General features: G+C 36.8%; 1 protein-coding gene across 11 annotated transcripts in view; it reads right to left on the bottom strand.

Annotated features, from left to right (window-relative positions):
* Nucleotides 1-1,784: 1,784 nt before the first annotated feature.
* The window catches only part of ATP11A (ATPase phospholipid transporting 11A), a 111,532-nt gene continuing 91,934 nt past the window's right edge, over nucleotides 1,785-21,382 (bottom strand). Inside the window, exons 21-31 of one of the 11 annotated variants that reach the window (XM_057422192.1) lie at nucleotides 20,256-20,358; nucleotides 19,861-20,006; nucleotides 19,009-19,068; nucleotides 17,828-17,955; nucleotides 16,081-16,216; nucleotides 15,505-15,528; nucleotides 10,865-10,930; nucleotides 10,483-10,586; nucleotides 9,572-9,737; nucleotides 7,907-7,995; nucleotides 2,644-2,781 (exon numbers count right to left, since the gene is read on the bottom strand). In XM_057422192.1, coding sequence (XP_057278175.1) covers nucleotides 7,918-7,995; nucleotides 9,572-9,737; nucleotides 10,483-10,586; nucleotides 10,865-10,930; nucleotides 15,505-15,528; nucleotides 16,081-16,216; nucleotides 17,828-17,955; nucleotides 19,009-19,068; nucleotides 19,861-20,006; nucleotides 20,256-20,358 — 1,011 coding nt within the window. In that variant the 3' untranslated portion in view covers nucleotides 2,644-2,781; nucleotides 7,907-7,917. Of the gene's footprint in view, nucleotides 2,782-5,169; nucleotides 5,286-7,906; nucleotides 7,996-9,571; nucleotides 9,738-10,482; nucleotides 10,587-10,864; nucleotides 10,931-15,504; nucleotides 15,529-16,080; nucleotides 16,217-17,827; nucleotides 17,956-19,008; nucleotides 19,069-19,860; nucleotides 20,007-20,255; nucleotides 20,359-21,382 lie in introns of those variants that run through there. The other 10 variants (XM_057422189.1, XM_057422190.1, XM_057422193.1 and 7 more) reach the window with 10 other exon arrangements.

Genomic DNA, 21,382 nt, shown 5'->3' with positions numbered 1-21,382 from the left:
AAGCAGAAACTGCCACTTAAATTCAAGCATTCTTTCTCCTCCCCAAAATGATGTGCTTAACTGAAATTTCCCAAGCACTTATAGAGGTGTTTCAGCCTGACTCATGTCAGTAGTTTTGAAGTGCAGGGCTACATGAAGTTTGCAATGAACTGCTTTATTAGTAGGCAGAACAGGAATGCAGCATTTTCAAAAACATCAAGCAAAAAATCTCATTTAAGGCTAAAAGATGGAACTCAGATAAGTAAAAAAGCAGGAGGCTTCAGAGAGTAAAAAAGCCAGCAGTAATAGCACAGCGCTGGAAGTACAGCGCTTTCCTCTCCACGGAAACTCCAACGGAACATCAATAGCTTGGGCGAGACTGAGCAGCAGACCTGCATTTCTAGTGTGACATTCATTAGTATTTTAACATTCAGCCACAACTCCACGCTAAGCTAAATCGAAGTGGCCAAAAACTCATAGGTATAAAAAAAGCCTTCAAAACATATACTTAAAAAAAAAAATAGAAATGGTGTGTTAACAAATGTATGCGTAAAACAGATTTATAAATAGCTACAGTATGAAAAATATTTCAGTGCAAAGGCAATTTTAAGATTTCTAAAAAATACATTACAAATAATCTGTTAACTACACACAAGAAATTTGTCACTGCTACTGGTATAAAATTTATAGCCATATTAACTCTTTAAAAATATATACACCAGTGTTTTATGTAGGGGATGGTTCTAACTGACCCACATTCAAGTCTGCAATGGGAAGTACATGTACACACACCCGCACCCACACACATATGTATTTCAAAGTGATACTACTATGAGGACATTCTTTGAAACTTAAAAGTGCTTGCTACATGTTAAATGGTAAAATACTTTCAGCTGTGGTGCTCCCCATTACACATCTTAAAATTCTCTTCTCTTTGGTTTACAGAAAATTTCACGACTTACTCTACAATCTCTGTCTCAGGCCATTTTAATAATATCCCACTGTTCAATGCGAAAATCGCCCAGAATATTGTGAACGACACTTCCTAGTAAGTAGGATTTTTCTTTTATTGAAAAGTAAATTAGTAAGTAAGCTATTTGTTTTGGTGGTTTGGGTTTTCTTTTTTTAGAACACAAAAGGGAAAATTTTTCTCTGCCTCCCTGGTCCATTCAAAATACAACTAACAATGTCTTGGCCAGGTCTTCCACTAAAGGCTGCAGCTCTGACTTCAGATATTTCTAGCTAATGTCCTCCCAGAGGTATCTAATAATGACTATAGTCATGAACCAGTTCTAATCACCGGGCTGAAATTGACTGAAATCAGATTACTCCTTCAGATATTTTTGCACCCCAAAATAAAACACTGGACTAACGAAACAAGACAAGGACACAGCTAATAGTTGAATTAGTGCCAGGTAACATAAATGTAGCAGAGAAAACAGAAGTGCAAGTTGGCTGTCATTCTTAAAGTCACTTAGAATCGTTGCAGTCAAACGAGTTCCTATCACAACTACGGTTCAACCGTTCGTAAACTGCCGTGTGCCACCTCGTGGTTCGACTGCAAAAGTTAACAGTTGCGTGCTTTGTAATACATCTAACCAAGCTGATTAGCCAGTATTTAACCATACACGGACAAAAACTTACATCAAAATTAAGAGGATGACTCCAGATAGTAAGAGTTGCTTATGTGGAAAAAAACCTTTTCTTCCTTTAAAGAAATAAATGTGTCAAAAAGGGCTCAATATATAATGCTGTTGGCTATGCCTATTTTATAATTACAGGCAGAGGACGTGGGAATGCTCTGACAAATTTGGAAAGACATTTTAGGCCAAATGCTTACGTTCAGGTTTTAAGTAGATACTAACATTGATATTTACCTACCTAACAGCCAACTTGACTTCATAGAGCATGTACATAATCCACACAAGGATTGTTTTGCCTATCTTTCTACGGGGGAAAGCTAACTTAAAACCAGACCTAGCCCTGATTTGGCCACTTACAAGGAAGTGAGCATTAGAGAGTGTTTCTTGAAAGCAGATTTGCACAGAGGAAACACCAGTTTGTTCTACAGAAAGAGCAAAGAAAGAAAAAGGACAGAGGAAAATCAGAAACAGTACTTGTTAAATATGATTTAGGAGACTTTCATTGGAGATAACTGAGGTCATTGTTTCTGGCTGAAAATTAAACCTGTTGAACTCAAAATGTAGGTCACTGACTGAAACTATACACTTCAAGTAACAAAGAAAACGACTAAAGATGACAGAAGCAGTAAATGCATAAAATTCTTGACACGGGATGAAGAGAATTTTTAGTGCTACCAGTCTCACAGTACCAGACTGTGCAGATTGTTCATTGCTCCAGTAGTTCAAAACATAAAAAGAGGCCTATTAGCCTGGAAGGGTTCATACTTCTAGCTCTTGATCCTGTTTGTCTGAACACTACCTCAGACTGCAAAAGCCACGTATAGTTTAATATATTTCTGTGACATGTTTGTTTCCTGAAAAAAGAAATAAACAGTTTTTAAAGGCTTGACTTGGTGTTCTGTCATACGGACGTTTCCAAACCTGACCCACTGTAGCGGTAGCCTGCACTGGGACGGCAATGCCTATTTGAATAGCCAAAGACAGATGGAAGTACTGAATAATCAATGCCTCTCCAGTGCGTAAACATCATTTTTTTAGAATGAGAATTAGACCTTCTTGCTGGGGAACTGCTGCAGTCACTGCTCCTGTATCTTGGGCTTTTCAGACAGGCAAGAGGTGTGAACTCTGAGATGTGCTCCTGACAGGGCCTCGATGCATCCTGTTGAAGGGAAAAAAACATATACACAGTAAACAAATGATTTTGGAGCTAGAAGTCTACAATTGTGTTCTTTCTTAGGGCCACTGTGCACTTGGTATAATAATGCCCTTCACTACATCACCACTGTGGCTATTTGTTTCATGTAAAGCTATAACCCCTCATACTGTTGAGCAACCAACCATTTTCAACATGATTAGTTTTATATTAAGACCTACAGAAGCAGGTGTAATTGTACACAGAATCTCTAAACCTGATAATGGGCTCTTCAGAGAACAGATGAAGACACAGAGGATTGCTTCCAAGTTGAATTGTTTTAAATCAGGTTTATATTTCACTTCGCGATCTCTCCTAGGATATCTTTTTTTATCTCTGAATGTCTTTAGTCAGGACTTTTTACAGGGAATTTTAAGACAGAACAGATTCAAGTACTTTGCCCTGTACTTCCAAAGAGATGGAATTCTTTACAATCAGTTAGTGTCAACAGATAAAGGTTCAAGAGGCTTAATGCACTTGCTTTGTACTTCTAAGCAGTATCTGATTTTGGACTTGCTTCGGTTACATGTAGCATCTATACAGCCAATTTATGCTATCTTGGCCTAATTGTCCATTAAAATTTATCTGTACCACATAACCACTCCACACTCTGGCAGAATCAGCCAGGAAATACTTGGGATTACAGTACCACCGCAGCTGCATGGCAACACCCTAGAACACATGCACGAACTAAAAGAAAATTAGCACAGCACTTCCCCCAACAAGTTTATCTAACTCTTCGCACTGAATGCACAAATAGTTTCCAGGTATAGAGGCACGGAGGTTATGTGATAGTATTTAAGCTATAAATGCATTATAAGCATGATTTCATAGAATCATAGGATCATTTAAGTCAGTGTTATCAATCACTCTCTCCACAAATGCTATGTAAGCCAGTCAATCCTCTATTCTTGATCATCCCCTTCCTCCTTTCCTCTTAACAGCAACACAAGAGCAAAAGGAATAAAATCACAAAGAAAATATTAATGATGTAGCTTATAGAAGTTTGGCTGAGATTTAATATTACACTTTTAAAATCAATCGCAAGCTTGAAGCAATACTTTTGAATAGCCAAGAGCAATCAGAAAACTCTCTTACAACAGGTACTCTTGGAAAAGTCAGTAAACTATACCAAACTGCTCACTAACAGTAAGGCCTGGGTTCTTTTAAACACACATATAGACCAAACACCATCAATACAGAAAAATGCAGATAATCAGCAGATTAGCAGACTTTGTTTTGGAAATGCTGGAAGGAGTATTCATACACTGTATGGGAACTATTTTTCCTATTGTTCCAGCGAGAAAGTGAGGCATTTTAGTTACTATGTGTATTTCTACAAATAAAATAATATTTTTTCTACACACAGCTCCAAGGCAAGCACTTTCAATCTGCCGTACCTGAAGCTGCTCAAGAGAGATGGGGTTTTCTACCACTATTTGTCTAGCAATCATTAGAAGTAAATCGAAAGCACCCCTCAACTACTGTGAAGCATCACAGCCCACACCAGCACATTACACTGCATCTGTCTTCTCCAAATACTGGAACTTTATGCACTCATTTCATTCCTTGTGTGCTGCTTCTCGGGTCAGGAGGGCATGAAGTGACTGGAGCAGACACGGCATTCAAGTAGGAACGTATCTGCATGAAAAAGTGTACCTTCTTACCTATATTCACTGGGGTAATCAATGGTGGGGCAAGGAGATGAGGTAAAGCAGAAAACTTCATTCTGCTGCCCTAATGTCTGGAGTATTTAGGAGCTCATTACCTGTGCTGGTGTCTCAAGTATTTGGCAAGACTACCACCCTTCTCTCTTGATCCGAGGCAGTGATGCAACAATGCACGGCTCTACATACAGCCCCAGTCTCTGTAACTGAGCCAAAGTCCTGTTCACAAATCGCTTCCTTTTGCATGGTTATTTTCCTGTTTTACTGTCTGTGTTTGGTCTATATATGTATTCAAGAGCACAAGAGATGATGGAAAAACTGCTTGTGTATGAGATTTCTGACTTCATGTATTCTACATGATAGTGTAATGTGAGTACAGTCTGCAATGATGACGACAGTTCTTATAGAAGAAATGTCACACAACACCTACACACATAACATAAGGTATTTGTAAGACTCTAATATGGGTATATTGATTCATTGCTTTTCCTTACACGAGTAAGCATCTGAGAGAAAAAGATCTTACCTGTGGCATGGAACATCTCTTACAAAAACTAGGCTCTCCAAGTAAAACATAATGATTTTGTATCAATATTGATAAAGTACATCAAAAACTCTGGAGGAAGTTGTATGGTTTGTAAATAGCACAGTTCACCAAGAGAAATTAATCCAAACTGGCAACACGTACAGTACTGTTACCTAGTTTTGATCTAATTATGGCTCGGAAGCTGAAAGATTTCCTTCAAGAAGTGGCCCATCGCTGTTCGCCAGTGCATTTAGGGCTGTTTTATGTCTCATACTCTTCTGCAAGGATGAGGAAAAACAGTGAGACTCTTGCTGAATACAAGAGAGAAATGTGAATGAACTGTACCATTTGGTACAAATGTTACTGTTTTAGCAAAGTCCCATAGAAGTGATGGATTTTCTGACATTTAAAATTGCAAGGTTATCCTGTGTAAAACAAGGTTTCTGATTCTTGATGCTGAGGTTATCATTTGAGCCCCTCTGAAGATGTTTCTACTTCATTTCAAACTCTGTTAAAAATACTTAATTACTCTCAAAAGCACTTAATTGTACCATTACTAAATACCATGGGCTGTCCTGCCCCTTTGACAATCACCTGTCCTTGGTTGGAAAGGACCTTAAGATCATCTAGTTCCAAACCCCTTGCCATGGGCATGGACACCTCACACTAAGCCATGTCGCCCGAGGCTCTGTCCAACCTGGCCTTGAACACCGCCAGGGATGGAGCATTCACAGCTTCCCTCGGCAACCCATTCCAGTGCCTCACCACCCTTACAGTAAAGAACTTCTTCCTTATATCCAATCTAAACTTCTCCTGTTTAAATTTGAACCCATTACCCCTTGTCCTAAACCAAGTAGATTGCAAATTAAGGACCACACATCCACCTTTGCTACTCCCAAGCACAACTGGCTGGGGAGGTGATGGGGCCAGTGCTAATGAAGGCTGACTGACAGCTTTGTCATTTCACCATGAGGAGAGGGCAGGGAGTTACCAAGCTACCTTCTACCATATTATTTAAATATTGCAATGGCAAGATCTGTTTCTTTGTTTTCAATAGGAGTCCAACACATGACGAAGGCAACAGTTTGCTGGTGACCAGTTTTCTAAGAGAAACAGAAGAATAATGAATCCCCAGAGAGGCTTCCCCAGGCAAAAGGACCACTTTGGGTTTCCCCAAGTGCAGCAAAGGGTAGAGATCTCATAAGGAAGCTAACGGGCAGATCTTGTGGCTGAAGTGAAAGTGAAGTGAAAAAACAATCAGCGAGAAGCAAAGAGAAAAAGAAAAATATTTCCTAAAAAGGGATGAAAGCACAGAAGTTATTTACAGCTCAGAATCTAAGCACCTGGTATTGCAGCTACAAAATATTTGGGATTGCTGAAACACTGTCAGTTGACGTGACAATTATAAAAAGAGGAAAATTTCAAGGGAATTTATATTTTCCCTAACAGAGCTGCTGAGCTGCTTCTATTAATGAAAGAAGAATAAAAAAAAGGAAATATAATCAATTAATAGAGATTGGATACATTAAAGAACACCTTATTGCTTTTTAAAAGTAAAGGCTGAAAGAAACCTCACAGCTGCAGAGTTTCCAGTTAAAGCACAAAATTCAGCTTGTTTCATTGAGCCAAAGAGTCGCTGAGACTACAGTACTAGAAATGAGCAGATTTTGACCAGAATTACCAGAAGGCAACAGATTCCTCCAAAGCTTTTGCAGAATTAATGTTTTAGCCCAAGAAATACAACAGTTCATACATGTGTGTGTATATATATAAAAGTATACATGCACATATATATACACGTAGACCTGTATGTACTATATGTACATGCACACACACACATACATGTCTTTGTGTGTGTGTATACATATAACTGAAAAGCTCTCTCAAAAAACCCAGAACTGTAACTAGAGTGTTTAAAACCCCCTGAATGATAACAACAGTTAACTATCTATTACCCACCACACACTGAAGTACTCAAGAAAGGAGAAAAACTTAGAAGCCTATGAACTACTTAAAAGCTCAGTTCAAACCAATCTGAAGGCACTTAAAAGCCAATTTTAGCCAGAATTTTCAATAGTGAAAAAACTTTGTGAACTTTCCCCATGACTTACATAATTACAGTCACTTTTATTGGCTATGCATTTTTAAAGGGGAAAGAAGGAGGAAATGTGTATTTTATCTTAACCAGTTAAAAAATAAAGATATAAAATCTGCAATGGAAACCATCAGTCTTGTAGTATTAAGTAAAAATTATTTTCTTGCAGACCAGAGAGAAGCCAACATTTACTAGCATTTCTTCTACTTTTATGTTATATTGATTGTCACATACTTCTGAATCTTGAGCTGCTTTCTTTCTAGAAAAAGTACAAAATTTCATAAAATGGAATACATGCTGGACGTAACTTATGAATAAAAAAGTTGCATTTCCTTTTATCACAGCACAGCAGATATATTAATATATTCCAAAGATGGCTGAAATGGCTTCTAGTACCACATTTTCTGTATGACGTTAGTAACATCAGCATAATCAGAATTATCACTTCTTTGTGTGGCAACTATTCCATGTACTCAGGCACAGTGCAAATGTGACATGCGTTCACCTACTGACAGACCAATGATTAAAATGGGGATCTAAGCATTCTAGATTCTTGAGGCATAAACATTATGTAAAATACAGTGACAAAAATGACAGTGATAGTGACAGACTGTGACAATGATTCATAGAGTCTTTGAGATAAACACAAGAAGAAAACAGCTATACTAAAAAGTATTCTTTTTCAAAATATAGTTGATGTGAGTCAGAAATGGAGATGAGTATGGTAAATAACTTCTGATGATAAATTTTTCACTGTCCTTTGAATGAAATGGCCAAGCATGCAGAAAGGCAGAAAAAAGTCACCTTTTGTTCCATTAGAAACTTAGACTGCTTGAAGTCTGAGAAAGCATAAAGATGGTGGACTGCTCAACAGAAAGGCACTGATGCTTAGTCTGATTTTCCCAGGAGATTGTAGGAAGTAACCGTGCACATCATTTATGTTTAAAGCAAGGCAGCAGTTATTTAGACAAAGCAGATTGGAAGACAGAAAAAAACAGGGAGGGAAGAAGAAACACAAGGGATATATCTGGTTAAAAGTCATTGATTTTCTACTAAATATAAGAAAGTGAATACTGCCAGTGTTAAGCCCAAAGTCTGCTTTACAATCAATTCATTTTCCAGCATTAATATACAATATCTGTAAGAAATGCTGTACTACCTTTGCTTGGGCTTTTGTTTGCTAGCTTGTTTCTTCATATTAACCCATTCTTATTTTCTCTCATTACGCTTTTAAGCATACAGAACCTATACTAAGATCAACTTTTTCCACAAATCACAGACATAAAAAGAGAACAAAATATATGGCAAAACAGAAAAACGCTAAATGCTTTGAATGCTTTTCTGCTATTTATTATTTCCTGTCTTCCTTAAAGTGTGGCATTTTCACAACTGTGCATTCAAGGAATACAGAACAATGGCAAGGGGTTTTACTTTGCAGATATGAGAGAAGAATTTTTTACCTTTGCCAAAGGGAAAATTTTACTTTCCTTGGAAGTAAAGTTCCTTTATTCCTTTCCTCTTAATACAAAGTATCTTCTCAAATAAACATCAAAATGCTAACTAATCCCTACAGACAGAGTTGCTGGTAACTCATTATTTTAACCTACAAGCTGCAGTTGATGGGCTGAAAAATGCAAGGGAAGTAACATTAAGTTTTAGGTTCAATACCTATACTGTCCTTCACCTTCTAAACATATATAATATATGAAAGTTTGCTGGGGTCAAAAATACAGGTAACACGTTCTATTGCATTTGGTTTGATGAACCCAGCATAGTACCATGCTTCCCACAGAACCTGGCTTCTTTTTCAGCCTCAGCAGAGCAGGCCTGTATTTGCACAGTAGTTCCTCCTTTTTGGGCTGATCAGAAGAAAGGAGGCAACAGATTTTAAAATACTTTTTCCATTGGCACAGCAAGGCACATTTATGTAGAAATAACATATCAGAATGGGTAAAGTGTAAGTTGAAATATAAAAGAGAAAAAAAATATTAAGAAATACAAGTAAGTTTTAATACATGTGTGGTTTTATCAGGCATAGTTAAGTATAAAATAATTTGCTATAAAAGTATGCACAGATCATGCAATATGAATGTTGGCATGAGTTTACTACATATTCCTTACCAACTTTCGATATACTCATCACATTTATTTTAAGTATATAAACTCTAGATGTGTTCAATAATAATAGTGCTGAACCGTTTATCTGTCTCCCTCCATCTGCATCAGCTATTTCCCTGTGGTTGCTGGAACAGAGGCATGGGGGCTGCCCCGGGATTCAGGTAAATACCACCGTGGAAGTAACAGGCAGTGACTTTCACCATACCGCTTAGAAGTGGCTGATGTGGAACTGGTGATACATACCACAGATGGGGAACCTCTGCTCTAAGCTTGTCTCTAACCTTGAACTAGGAGTAATTATTAGAGACTTGTGATACAGAAAACTAACTTCACAATGAAAAATATTTTTACCTGGATTCTTTCTGTTGCTGTAGGCCACAACTGTCTGCATAAGACCTTCTTGAGAACATCTGGAAGAAGGCTGACAGTTATGAGCAGAATTATACCCAGCCACGCAGGACCACTAGACAGCATTTGCATGAACACGTAATACATCCTCTGATAATTGAGAAAAGGCCTAGTAGGAAAAAGATTAAATAGATATTACATTTCAGTACACAAAGACTGGCCATGTTAAATGTAAGAACTACGACACTGATTAAATACTTCAACTTCCCAGTCTGCAGGAGTTCATTCATCCCTGTTTTCTCAAAAAGTGATCTAAAAGAGGTAACTACCTTCTTGTTGGCCTCCAGGTTGCAGGAAATACCATGATCTGTCCTCCCTCCCACCAGAAACCCCAACACTTTCAACTGTCTTAAAAAGCTTCTGACCAACAATAGAAGAATTAGGTGCTCAGATATCTACGGTAGATCTACTTGCTAAAAAAGGGCGCAAATAGTAAGCACAAGTACAGGACTCCTGGTCATCCACACAACTCCAGCATGAGTACTGCTCCCTGGCTCTAGCTCAGACTGCTAAAGATAGCTCCCTCCAAGACAAGCCCAGAAGGTTAGCACCAAGCTGCACAGACATGACCTACTCAGTGAGATTTTGCCTCAGCTCCTTGAACCAACCCTTGGACTGCTTTGACATCTGGTATCCTTATATTCTTCTTTAAGAATATTTTAGCAGACAGTGAAAGAAGAGCTGAGCATTCTCTAATTATCATTACAGGTGTGCTTAAAATGTGATTGCTGTTGAGAGTTCTGCAGTATATAAGCACTAAATTTAATTCTGTTTGGGACAAAAAGGTGAAATACATAACAACTTTCATGTTTCGGACACAACTTTTGCAATGCAGTTTATATTAGGGTTCATACCAAATAATTCCTCCCCAGAGCAGAGAAAAGACAACGTAGAATACCAGTGATCCCCAGATCATGAAGTGATTTATCCACGTCCAATAGTGTGTATCTAGTGCAAGCTGACAAAAAACAAGTGAGATCATATGGTGCTGTTACTATCTAGAAGCAACAGAATACGCATCAGGAGAGAAAATAAAATTACACCCTTTGAAAAAAGAGAATGATTCTACATAGAATCAGCTAAAAGACTTTTTTCAGTTTTGAGCACAGTTAAGAAAGCACAAACAGCAAAATCTGTATTTAAATTAATATGACAATGTATTTTATAGAGATAAACTGATATAAGTTAGCAGCAATAAGAAAACAAGCCTTAGGAAAATGTCAGTGGATACCTTACCTTCAATGTAACTGTGAATACAAGCACAGTGAACACCAGTGTTCCAAAGGTCCAGTTTCCAAACATCTATAAAAAATAGTCCAAAGCAGTTATACGTAATATTGTCCACTATATGAATCGTCTAAAATAAGCCTCCTAAAGCTATGTATTGCTTTGTATCAGGAACTCAACAGTCAGGCAAAACCACTGAAATCCTACATGATCTACCCAGTGCAAAATGTTTTAGTTTCTTGCTCTTATGTGTACACACCTCAGATTTCATACAAACACGGGAAAAAAACCACAATTGATACACTTAATCTGAAGCTCAGTTATGTTTCCTAATTAAAATCAAGTGTAGCACTAATAAATCACTGAGATTTACAAATGAACTGGAGCAATTTCATCAGTCTTCTTTGATACCACCTTTTCTCTGATCTCCCTTCTCTTGGTCCTTGATACCCCAGAATTTCTTGGAGGTTCAACAGCATGTTACACAGATGAGTAACAGAACAAAAAGAATGTGCTAACCATTAAAGCCATGTAAGTATATAGATGTTCTACATAGGTTTTAAGATTAAACACTTTTGAATTGTGGTTTATTTTCTCCACACCTGCATGAAATAAAAACACTTGAGCTTTTCAAGTGGCAGAAATTATCATTAATGCTGATGGAAGGAAGAATTGTCTGTGAAAATGGTCACAGAGGGCTGCCTGGACTGCAGCAGCTAAGATACAATCAGGTTCAAGATCTAGAGAAATGCTATGAAAGTAAGCAACAGAGTTCAGACAGTGTATTTTAGGAGAAGAGACTTTGACACAGGGTATTGCACCCCTGAGAGAGAAGGGTGCCCAAGAGAGCTGAATGACTTTGAAAGAGACAGCTGCTGTGATGTCATGAGCTCCCTTCTGCAGGAAGAGATGGAATTTCAGAAGACCACCTCGCTGGGTGCTCAGGATGTTTCTCAATGAACAAAAAGGCAAAATGGGAGCATACAAGAAAAGTGCAAAGTTTTGCATCAACAGAGGAGTAATGCCATGTGGTGGAACTGACAGGCTGACCCTGCTGAAAAGGAAGTTGTAGTGCGGTTACAGTGGATGCGAGGTTGAATACAAGACTATACTGTGCTCTATACATAAGAAAAGCTGCAAACTGAGCTGTACTGGGAGGAACACGACCACTGAAGAAAGGTTATTATTCCTATCTACTTGACTATAGTGAGATTGAACCTGGAACACCATGCCCAGTTTGGGGCACCTCAGTTCAGGAGCGATGTGAAAAAAAATAAATGAAGGGATCAACTGGCAGGCAGCCAAGGTGGTTAGCAATATATAGCTCTCCTGTGAAGAGGCCGAAGGACTTGTGTCTGGTAGAAGTTAAGGAACAATCTAGTAGCTGCTCACAAACATTTGAAGAACAATTATGGAGATGAAGAACCGGAACAAACCTCTCTTCAGCAACAAGAAAAAGTCTGCTTAGGATTTAGGAGATTTTCCATTATGAACGCAAATATTGGAAGAGGTTGCCCAGGAAGGTTGTGGAATCTATCCTCAGGGATATTCAAAACTTGAAGAAGACTAGACAATGCCTTGAGCAACCTGATTTTAATTAGTCCTGCCCAAAGCATAAAGTTGAATTGGATCACCTCCGGGGTCCCTTCCCATATACATCATTCTGTAAGAGCTCGCCCAGTATTAGAAGACAGGGGATCCACATGGGCAAGTGATCACACAAAAATGTTGCTGCAGGAAAAACTCCGAACAGCCAGCCATGAGGCAGAAATCTGTAGGAAACTAGGCTGAGAATCCAATCAGTTTGGAACAGAAAGTAATTTTAAAATATTCAAATAATTTTAAAAATAAACATATGACTGGCTGAAAGATTCATTTTTCTGAGTATCCATTTCAGTATTCTAAAATTACACAATGTGTGACCAAGTGTAGAGAACATAAGATGAAATGCAGAAAACCTTCAGCATTTTGACCTTTTACTTTGATGCGCAATGTGATAATTTCATAGGTCATGACATTGCTACAATATTTTATGTGCCCTAAAAAAAGTATCAGCGCATGGACACGAATCTAGTTCAGGAACTTCAAATTAGGTCATTTACCGACTGTTTGCAGTTAAATTTTACAGTACTCTCATGTCATATCTGGCATCTCTCAGACAACCTAGTGTCAGTCTAGCTTTCTGCACACTGAACAGATGAGTCTGTATTTCCAATAAAAGCTGCCAGATTAAATAAAAAAAACTGAAACAACCTTCCTCTGCTTCTGTCAGGCTAGACAGAAAGCATCAGGCTGCAACCAACCCTTCACCTACCCACCTTTTCAGTTTAAAAATAAGGTCACAGGAAAGGCACACAAGGCTCCATAAGGTTGTTAACTTAGCACAGAGAAATGCAAGCAGAGCAATATGGGACGATGTGAGTTACAAAAGCTCATAATGTATTTTCAGCATTGAATATCTCAAGATGCGACTCGTCTTCAGGCTGTGAATCATTCTTTTGTATGCCTGTTAACATCTAGTTTATGAAATGTTTTTCCATGCTCTGCTCCCAGCCTATCCAATTCTTCCCCTCCTCCTGTGACTGTATTTGTTGATCCTGCATGTTTTTGTTCATTATTCTAGTTAACTCTCCCCCTTCCTACTGTTTTGTATTTCTCACTCCGTTATTCCTTTCAACTTAGTTTCTCCTACCTATCTGAACCCAGCTTAATTGTATTTAATCCACTTTTCACTAAACATCAAAAAAAACACAAAGCCACACATGGGGAATACATTTTATTACACGGGTAAACTGAAAAGCCATTTACAATCTGCAAGTACTTCTACAGTCCCTTCTCTTCTTTCCTTCCTTATGTAGCAGGTCTCTATGTTTTAATAACACCAACAATGACGTCATATTCAAAGTGGAACACCATTCACGCAAAGCAGTACCACCAATTAATAATAATATAAGATAAATCTTTTGTATCTTAGATGTATTTACCAGGAAGTGACTGAGACAGGCATTTATGAAGTAAACCTCAGTCATTAAAAGTACATATCTTCATTATCATAGCAATATCATTCAACAGCATGAAAACAGTTTCAAACAAATTTCTGAATGCTGAGAAACATCCTGGTGGGGATGCAAACTTAATGGTATGCAGTCTGACACAGCTATTAATTTAAATTAATTAATTTAAATATTGACTTCACTTTTTACTCATTTTGCCACAACGACAATTAGTTTCTTTCTGGAGGGAGAGAGGAACTAAAAATTTTTGCTTTATCAGCCATTTTAGCAAATTGGAACTTAGCCTGAATCACCTGATATCATTTATGAAATTAGTGGTACCTTCAGCCCCTTTAACCTGTGCCCTGTTCTACAGTAACATATTGTTGCGATAAACCTTTCAAATCTTTCACTGACTTTTTCCAGATGTGAGCATAATTTAAATACTTGGAAATAATCATCAACAACTAGCATTCATGCATGTATGAACTCATCTATGTATCTCTGGCTATACCTGAACACTAACATTTTCAAGCCTAAAACTGCAACTCTTAAGTTTTATACACACACACAAGCATGCATGCTGAGTAATGAATTTTTTTATCTACTGTGACACTCGAGTCAGAGTATCTCAAACAACACATTTTATCACCAAATATTAACTTGGGTATCCAGTCATAAATATAAACATTCACAATTTGCAAATTAGGTACTAGTCTGGCTTGAGAGCTTTATCAAGAATTTGACTGAATGTGTGCTATAGGAGAAGAATAAAATTCAAGAAGGAACTCAGAATATTTGCAATACAAACCGTGTATAGGTATAAGTTGTCTAGTTTTCAGGACTGTAAATATAAGCCGATGCAGAATTTTTAATATCTAACACAGCACATAATGGTACCAGGAAAAGAAGTGCTCCAGTGTACAGTTATGCCTAATGGAAATTCACTCTGTCCTTGTAAAAGCTCTTTCTAATACGTGTTCTCGATCACACTAGAAGTTTGTTTTATAGAATCATAGGTTAGGGTTGGAAGAGACCTTAAAGACCATCTAGCTCCAACCCCTCTGCCATGGGCAGGGACACCTTCCACTAGACTAGGTTGCTCCAAGCCCTGTCCAACCTGGCCTTGAACACTGCCAGGGATAGGGCAGCCACAGCTTCTCTGGGCAACCTGTGCTAGTGCCTCACCACCCTCACAGTACTTCACTGATATTTGAATATTGCATTTCTAGCAAACATGTACATTACATCCAGGTAACAAAACTCTGCACAATTTATTTTCTCTCACTTTGAGGGTCTTTTCTAAAGCTATTCGAGCACTTTATAGCATAAACTGTAATAATTTTTCTATAGCAGAGTCAGCAGCAAAATGTAGGCCACAGAAAAACACAGAACAAAGTAAGAAAATGCAAGGAAGCAGAAAGCCTACTTATTTTTTAAAGTTTATGGTTCTTCACCATACCTCATATACCTCAATATACATTATACTCTATAGAAACTAAGTATTTATAAAGTAGCAATAAAGAACATTTCTATCTATAAATTTAAGTGATATTTCAAAATAATTATAGGAAATATTTAACTGCTCTTTAACAGTTTAATTAAAGAACAGTGAAAGATGAAATGGATATCATGACAAATCCACAATAGTCTTACCATGTGAGTGCTGGTTGTCATTAGCTGAGGATAGGAAGAGAAGCAAGTAGCAAAAAGAAAAAAAAGCACACAAATAAAATAGACCAAAATATCAATGGGTAAAATAAATAAAATGCAAAAGTTCTTAAAATTTGCATTCATGTGACTGCAAAGCAAGTAGAGATAAGATTATTTTAAGCTGCCATATGTCAAAAATCATTGAAATATTAAAAAGCTTGTTATATTTAAGTTCTTTTATGATCATTTATAACTACTCTACAAGACTTTTGATATGTTAATCAGATATTCAGCAAATGCATGTTAAGCATAAAAGCTTAAAAGTTACTATGTGAATTCTGAAGGAATAGCTGGAATTTATTATATATATCTCTGTTGGATATAGTCCTATGCCTATTTACTGATACACAGCATATCCTATTGCATACTTCAGACTTTGCTAAACAGATGACCTATCTATCTCACCATAACTCATAAAAGTTATCTGTGCTGGAAATACTGAAGAAAACAAATCTATGTTCATAACACCATCAACATTAAAAAATTACCTTTGATTGACTGATCAAACCCAACACTAACCTGTCCATTGCTGGTCACAACTGTGTTGTCATACAATAAATAGGCACCAAAGAAAAATACCACAGCATCAAACACTCCTAGGAATGTCCAATAAATAAATGCACGCCAGCGCAGCAAAGCATTCTTGGCAACATCTCTGTGTAAAATAAAATATACACATTCATTATCAGCATGTTCTAAAATCCCAAACAAATGATGTCACTCACTGTTTTTTGAAGGAAAACCAATTAAGAATTGCATGTAAACCCACAACATTTCCACATGACGAGTGCCTACCACTTCACATCCAAATCCTTTCTGAATGTCTCCTCTTTAGTATTTTTAATTCTTCTAAGCCCTTTTAACTGTTACCTGTAATTCTTATTTCAATTGTGTGGTAAATTCCCCTGTGCTCTCCCATTTATTTTTCAATCTTTTTACAGAAGGTTTCTGTTTTCCATTACTTGCTGCGCATGTGATGATCCACTGTAGATTTTAAATGGAAACACTAGAGGTCTCTGGAGACTTTGCTTTATTTCCCACGGGGTGCTTTTATAGAGAATATTGTAATGAAATATTCATTTTATGTGGAATATGCAAAGCAAGGATTTTGCAGTTCAGTTGAAGCTTCAGGTCAAATGGTATTTCCTGACTGTTTTCCCACAAAAAAATACAGGGATTGGGCAGCAACAGAACTGTCCACTAGCTTGCATTTTCTTATCACAAAAAAAAATTAATATTACAACCTTAACTCCTACACACAGAATAAGTATATATCAACTTGGCATATATCATAAAACACATCAGAGTAAACCAGAACACAGTTAAGTGAAAATCCTGAATTACGGACACATTTACTACCAACAACTACTTTGACCGTAGGTACTTTAAAGACTATCTGATGATTACATGAAGTCAGTTCTCCCTGCAGATTACCAATAAATTGCACAAAACTGTATTTGGCCAACAATAACCTCATCTAGCCAGAACAACTGCACCATTGCCCAAAACAGCTTAGCAATAAACTGTTACAACAAAACCAAAACGTTTTTGACCAAATAACCTTCGCTAGCTTTCAAAAAGCAGAAAGGTCTTATGAATGACCATTTCTAAACTGGAAACATTTAAAATGTAGAAGAGAAAATAAAAAGGGGTCAACAGTAACATCCTATATTCCTCTTCAATTTCACAGCTAAAAACTTATAATTGCATTGATTAAATTGATTAACCTTTTAGCATCTAGTATTATCTCTCTCAAAAAATGTTTTTCCTTTGATTATCTTCTGCTGCCACTATCTGAAATGTACTGGTTTTGCAGCTGGGCATTGCTCCTAATTTATGTGGCCACATGCAGTTACACGGCAAGAACTATATTGCAAGTGGCTAAGAATCTAAACCAGTTGCAACTTCAGTGCCCAGAAGCACGTCAACAGTATGCAGAGGACAGTGTTGGACACCTCGTAGAATTCTATGGTACAACACTCTACCACTCTGTCCTCTTTCAGAATAAAGCATGTATATAGAAGAAATGGTATGCTTTCTCTTTTTAAAATCCTGTTCCCCATAGCCAGAAGAAAAAGAAGAGCACTAAAATATATGTGTCTGTTGTAGTTTATAGACTGTACATATGGTCTTCAACCTTTCTGTTGCACTTTATCTGACGTTCTACTCCCACTTTGTGGCATGGAAATCTTGAGGACTTCCATTACAACAGAGACAGATCTCACAATTGAACAAACAACTTTGGGGCACAATGTATGAATTTTACCTGTACAGCGAAGGCTCTCTCTTGAGTGTGTCTGCACTGACATGTTGCTCCATTAGACCGTAAAAGAGGATAGGAAGGGAAGTGAAGCTGATATTGTACAATGTTAGATACGCAGTATCGTATAAAGTCTGTAGATGGAAAAGAATTAAATCTGCTAGTTTTAATTTTAAAACACAATCCAATGCATGGCACTTGATTTGAAATCAGTCAACTTTTTTTAAAAAACAAAATGTATCCCTTCAGAAAGGAGGCAAATATTCCTGAACAGCTAAAACAGGCAAGATAAAACTACGCACTTGTACCCTGTTCATCTGGAGGACAAAAGGTCACCTAAGAGATTGATTTAATAGTCTTGTCCATGTAGCAGCCCCTCCTGTTGTTTCAACTGCAAGACACCCCACAAATTTAAAGAAACAATAATATTTTTTCCCAATTAAATCTTCCTCTTGTACAATTTAAACCTGAAAACAATCCTCTTGTCTAAGTCTGGTCATTCATTCCTTTGGGTTTTCCTCCATCATTCAGAAGAAAATGATAGATTTTGCTCCCACAAATTAGATGAGAGCAAGGGGTTGAAAAGTAAAGAAAAAATTTAGAAACCAGAATACTGGATCCTGTCCTGAATGATGGCACATTTCTAGTGAGCAGCAGTTCACTTTTCCTCTATCTTTCTATGCGCTGGGTTTTTTTTTCTTTTCAACTAATTGAATGCCACTATTTGTCCGAATTTTGCCATGCATACCTGTACATACCAGAAAAGACGAGTTTATTCTTCCATTTTCGGTCTGAATTCTAAAAATTAACAACCAGTTCAATTACTTATCTTTCAGGATTCCTTCTATCTATGTTCAATAAGCTTAAACCTGAAAGACTACATTTCCCACAGGCATTCCACTTTGCACTGCAGCTCCAAATTTTGGTTTCCTGTATTCTTTGACTTTGAAAATAACACTGCGTTAACAACACTTCATAAGGTTGATTTCTGAAATGTAACTGCAACTGCCACTGAAAATTACATGAACCAAAAGAGATGCTGCTCTTTTGACAATGTATAAACTAACCTAGAAATTTTGTCAGATGAACAGGCACAGCGTTAAACAGTCAACTCTCTTGATGGAAAAAAAAAGAAAAAAAAAAGAAGCCAAAGAGAAAATATGGCAGCGAGGGGAAACGCAACTAACCTGTTGTGAAAACCCACAGAAGAACTGATATAAAAACTGAGGAAAAATGAAGCAGACATTCTGAAAAACAAAGTGACACAGTCATCAAGTGGAATACAAGCAGTAATTTATATACTGAACAATGCTATATAGCTGTGCGTAGCATAGTTTTATAACACTAGTAAGTATTGCACGAACAGTAGAAAGAGCTGCATACATTAAATATCAACATTCTCATCTTCCCGTAGTACTATTAAGAAAAATACTTAAAATATTTTGAAAACAAACTTAAGGCTACAGTTTCAAAATTCAAGGGCAATGTATTTTGCAACCCAGGAGCACAGCTCAGTCAAGGCAAGGCAAACAAGGGACAATGCATGGTAGGACACAAACTCCGGTAAAGCAAGCATGGACACCCTGGTTAACATGCTTCCCAGCAAAGTAATTTTAAAATGTTTCTAAGTACAGTCCCAGACATCATCGTCTCCTAAGTATACATATGGTCAAACACCAAGACCTTGAATTATCTTCTGAAGGGTCCTTTCTATTATCTTCCATCATTTCCCATCATTTAGACATAACAAATTGTCTAAACAGAAGGATGCACATGATAAACTACCCTGATGAAAATAGAAACTAACGTACATTGAGCTAAGCCAAGTTCTCAAATGCTGTTTCCAACTTAATTTAAAAGGCCACTGTAGAGAGAACCCAGAAGGTACTGAAAATAAGCAGAACAGTCTGTGATGGAATTTGTAAGAATTCTTTTTTTTTTTAATGCAATTAATGCTTTTTGTATTAACAGTGTAAAGTGTATATAGATATTACCACGTAAATTTGAGATTAATGTAATTAGAATAAGCATTCTCCTACCTTATAAAAGAAGTATTGCACAAGTTCAGATATCCTAACATAATAAAAATGCCCATGAACAAGCAACATTTTTTTCAAATGTTTAAATTTAGGTATTGCATAGTCACTGTTTCTTGCGGCTTGACGACCTTCTTTGCCAATGATTCCTTTAAAAGAAAAAGTGATGAAGCTGTTTAACAACTGAAGAACTATTTCAAAGACACAATTATTTGAAAAATTCTATATTAATGCTATGACACCCATCTAGTAAGAGATCACCATGGTAGTTACCTGGGGTAAATTCACTAAAAGTTGTCTACAAAATGTATAAGCTGATTCTTTGAGACTGCCTGTTTTTAAGAAGTGAATGCTTTTTGTCATCTCACTTGAATTAATAGGCTAAAAAGCCCACTTACCTATGCCAACATGTGCTTCTAGAATCATACTGACATCATTTGCTCCATCACCAATTGCTAATGTAATAGGATGCTCCTTTGATAACTTAATCAATTTCACAATCTGGAAAAAAATAGTGTTAAAAACTCTTTTCTGTTATGGTTTGCTTGTTTTGCATAAGCTTACAAGTAATGAAAAATGACCAACACAGTTACATAAGAAATTCCGTGAAGGGACATAAAACCAATATTACCCAATGCAACTACTATGAAGATCACAGTAGTTTCTTCATATTAGAAGTATTTGTTCCAAATATAAAATAACAGTTTTCAAATACTTTCAAACTATTAAGAGATACAGATAGTAGGAAGGAAGGGCAGAAGAATGGAAGGTGTTGAGGTTGCTTAATGCAGTGTAAGCACATTAATAAATTAAGAGGGTTCCAGAGACAAAGAATACGATTTCAAAGAAATCCTGAAATAAAGACTGAAAGATTCTGCTTTCTTAACTGTGCTGATGTTTTTTTTCTTATTATTTAAGAAAAGATAATAAGACTGTCTATATATCTAAATATTGTTGACATAGAAACTGTCCAAAAATTTGACCTCAAATCCCTCCACTGTAAATGTTCACCTATGTTCATTTGGTACTGAATCAGTTCCAACTAAAAACTACAGACTTCCAGACAGTTAAATTGCTGGATAAATACATGTGTTAAAATGAATAAAGGGCTACATATGCTGTACCTGAGCACTGAGAAAGAGACATGACAGTTTGAAAGATAAAAAGTGTATATATAAAAAAGTGTATATAAGAAAGACAAACGTCTCCTTCCTTTAAAAGTTCTTCACTTATATTGAGATGTTTCAGTAATGGAAACATATGTTTTTACTTGATACAAACTAACATACAACAATTAAGAAGTACTTAAAAAGGATAATGCACACATTTTTCTGTCTGGATTCTTTTTTCTTGGCTTACCACTTAAAAATAAAGAAGTATCACTCTACAGTAATAATGCAGGTTCTTGTAGCATCAACAGGTAGCAGACTATTCAAAGCTTGTTAGGTTAAAAAGGAAGTAATAAGGTCAGTTCATTAAATATGTTCCTTATCAGCATGTGCCAACCATAAAATTTGCACAATAT

Source organism: Pezoporus wallicus, unplaced genomic scaffold (assembly GCF_028554395.1).
Source record: "Pezoporus wallicus isolate ANWC-B61680 ecotype Strahan unplaced genomic scaffold, APGP_CSIRO_Pwel_v1 contig_5785, whole genome shotgun sequence".
Classification (NCBI taxonomy): domain Eukaryota; kingdom Metazoa; phylum Chordata; class Aves; order Psittaciformes; family Psittacidae; genus Pezoporus; species Pezoporus wallicus.
The sequence above is the reverse complement of the archived record's forward strand: the minus strand, read 5'-3'. Positions and strand labels throughout refer to the sequence as shown.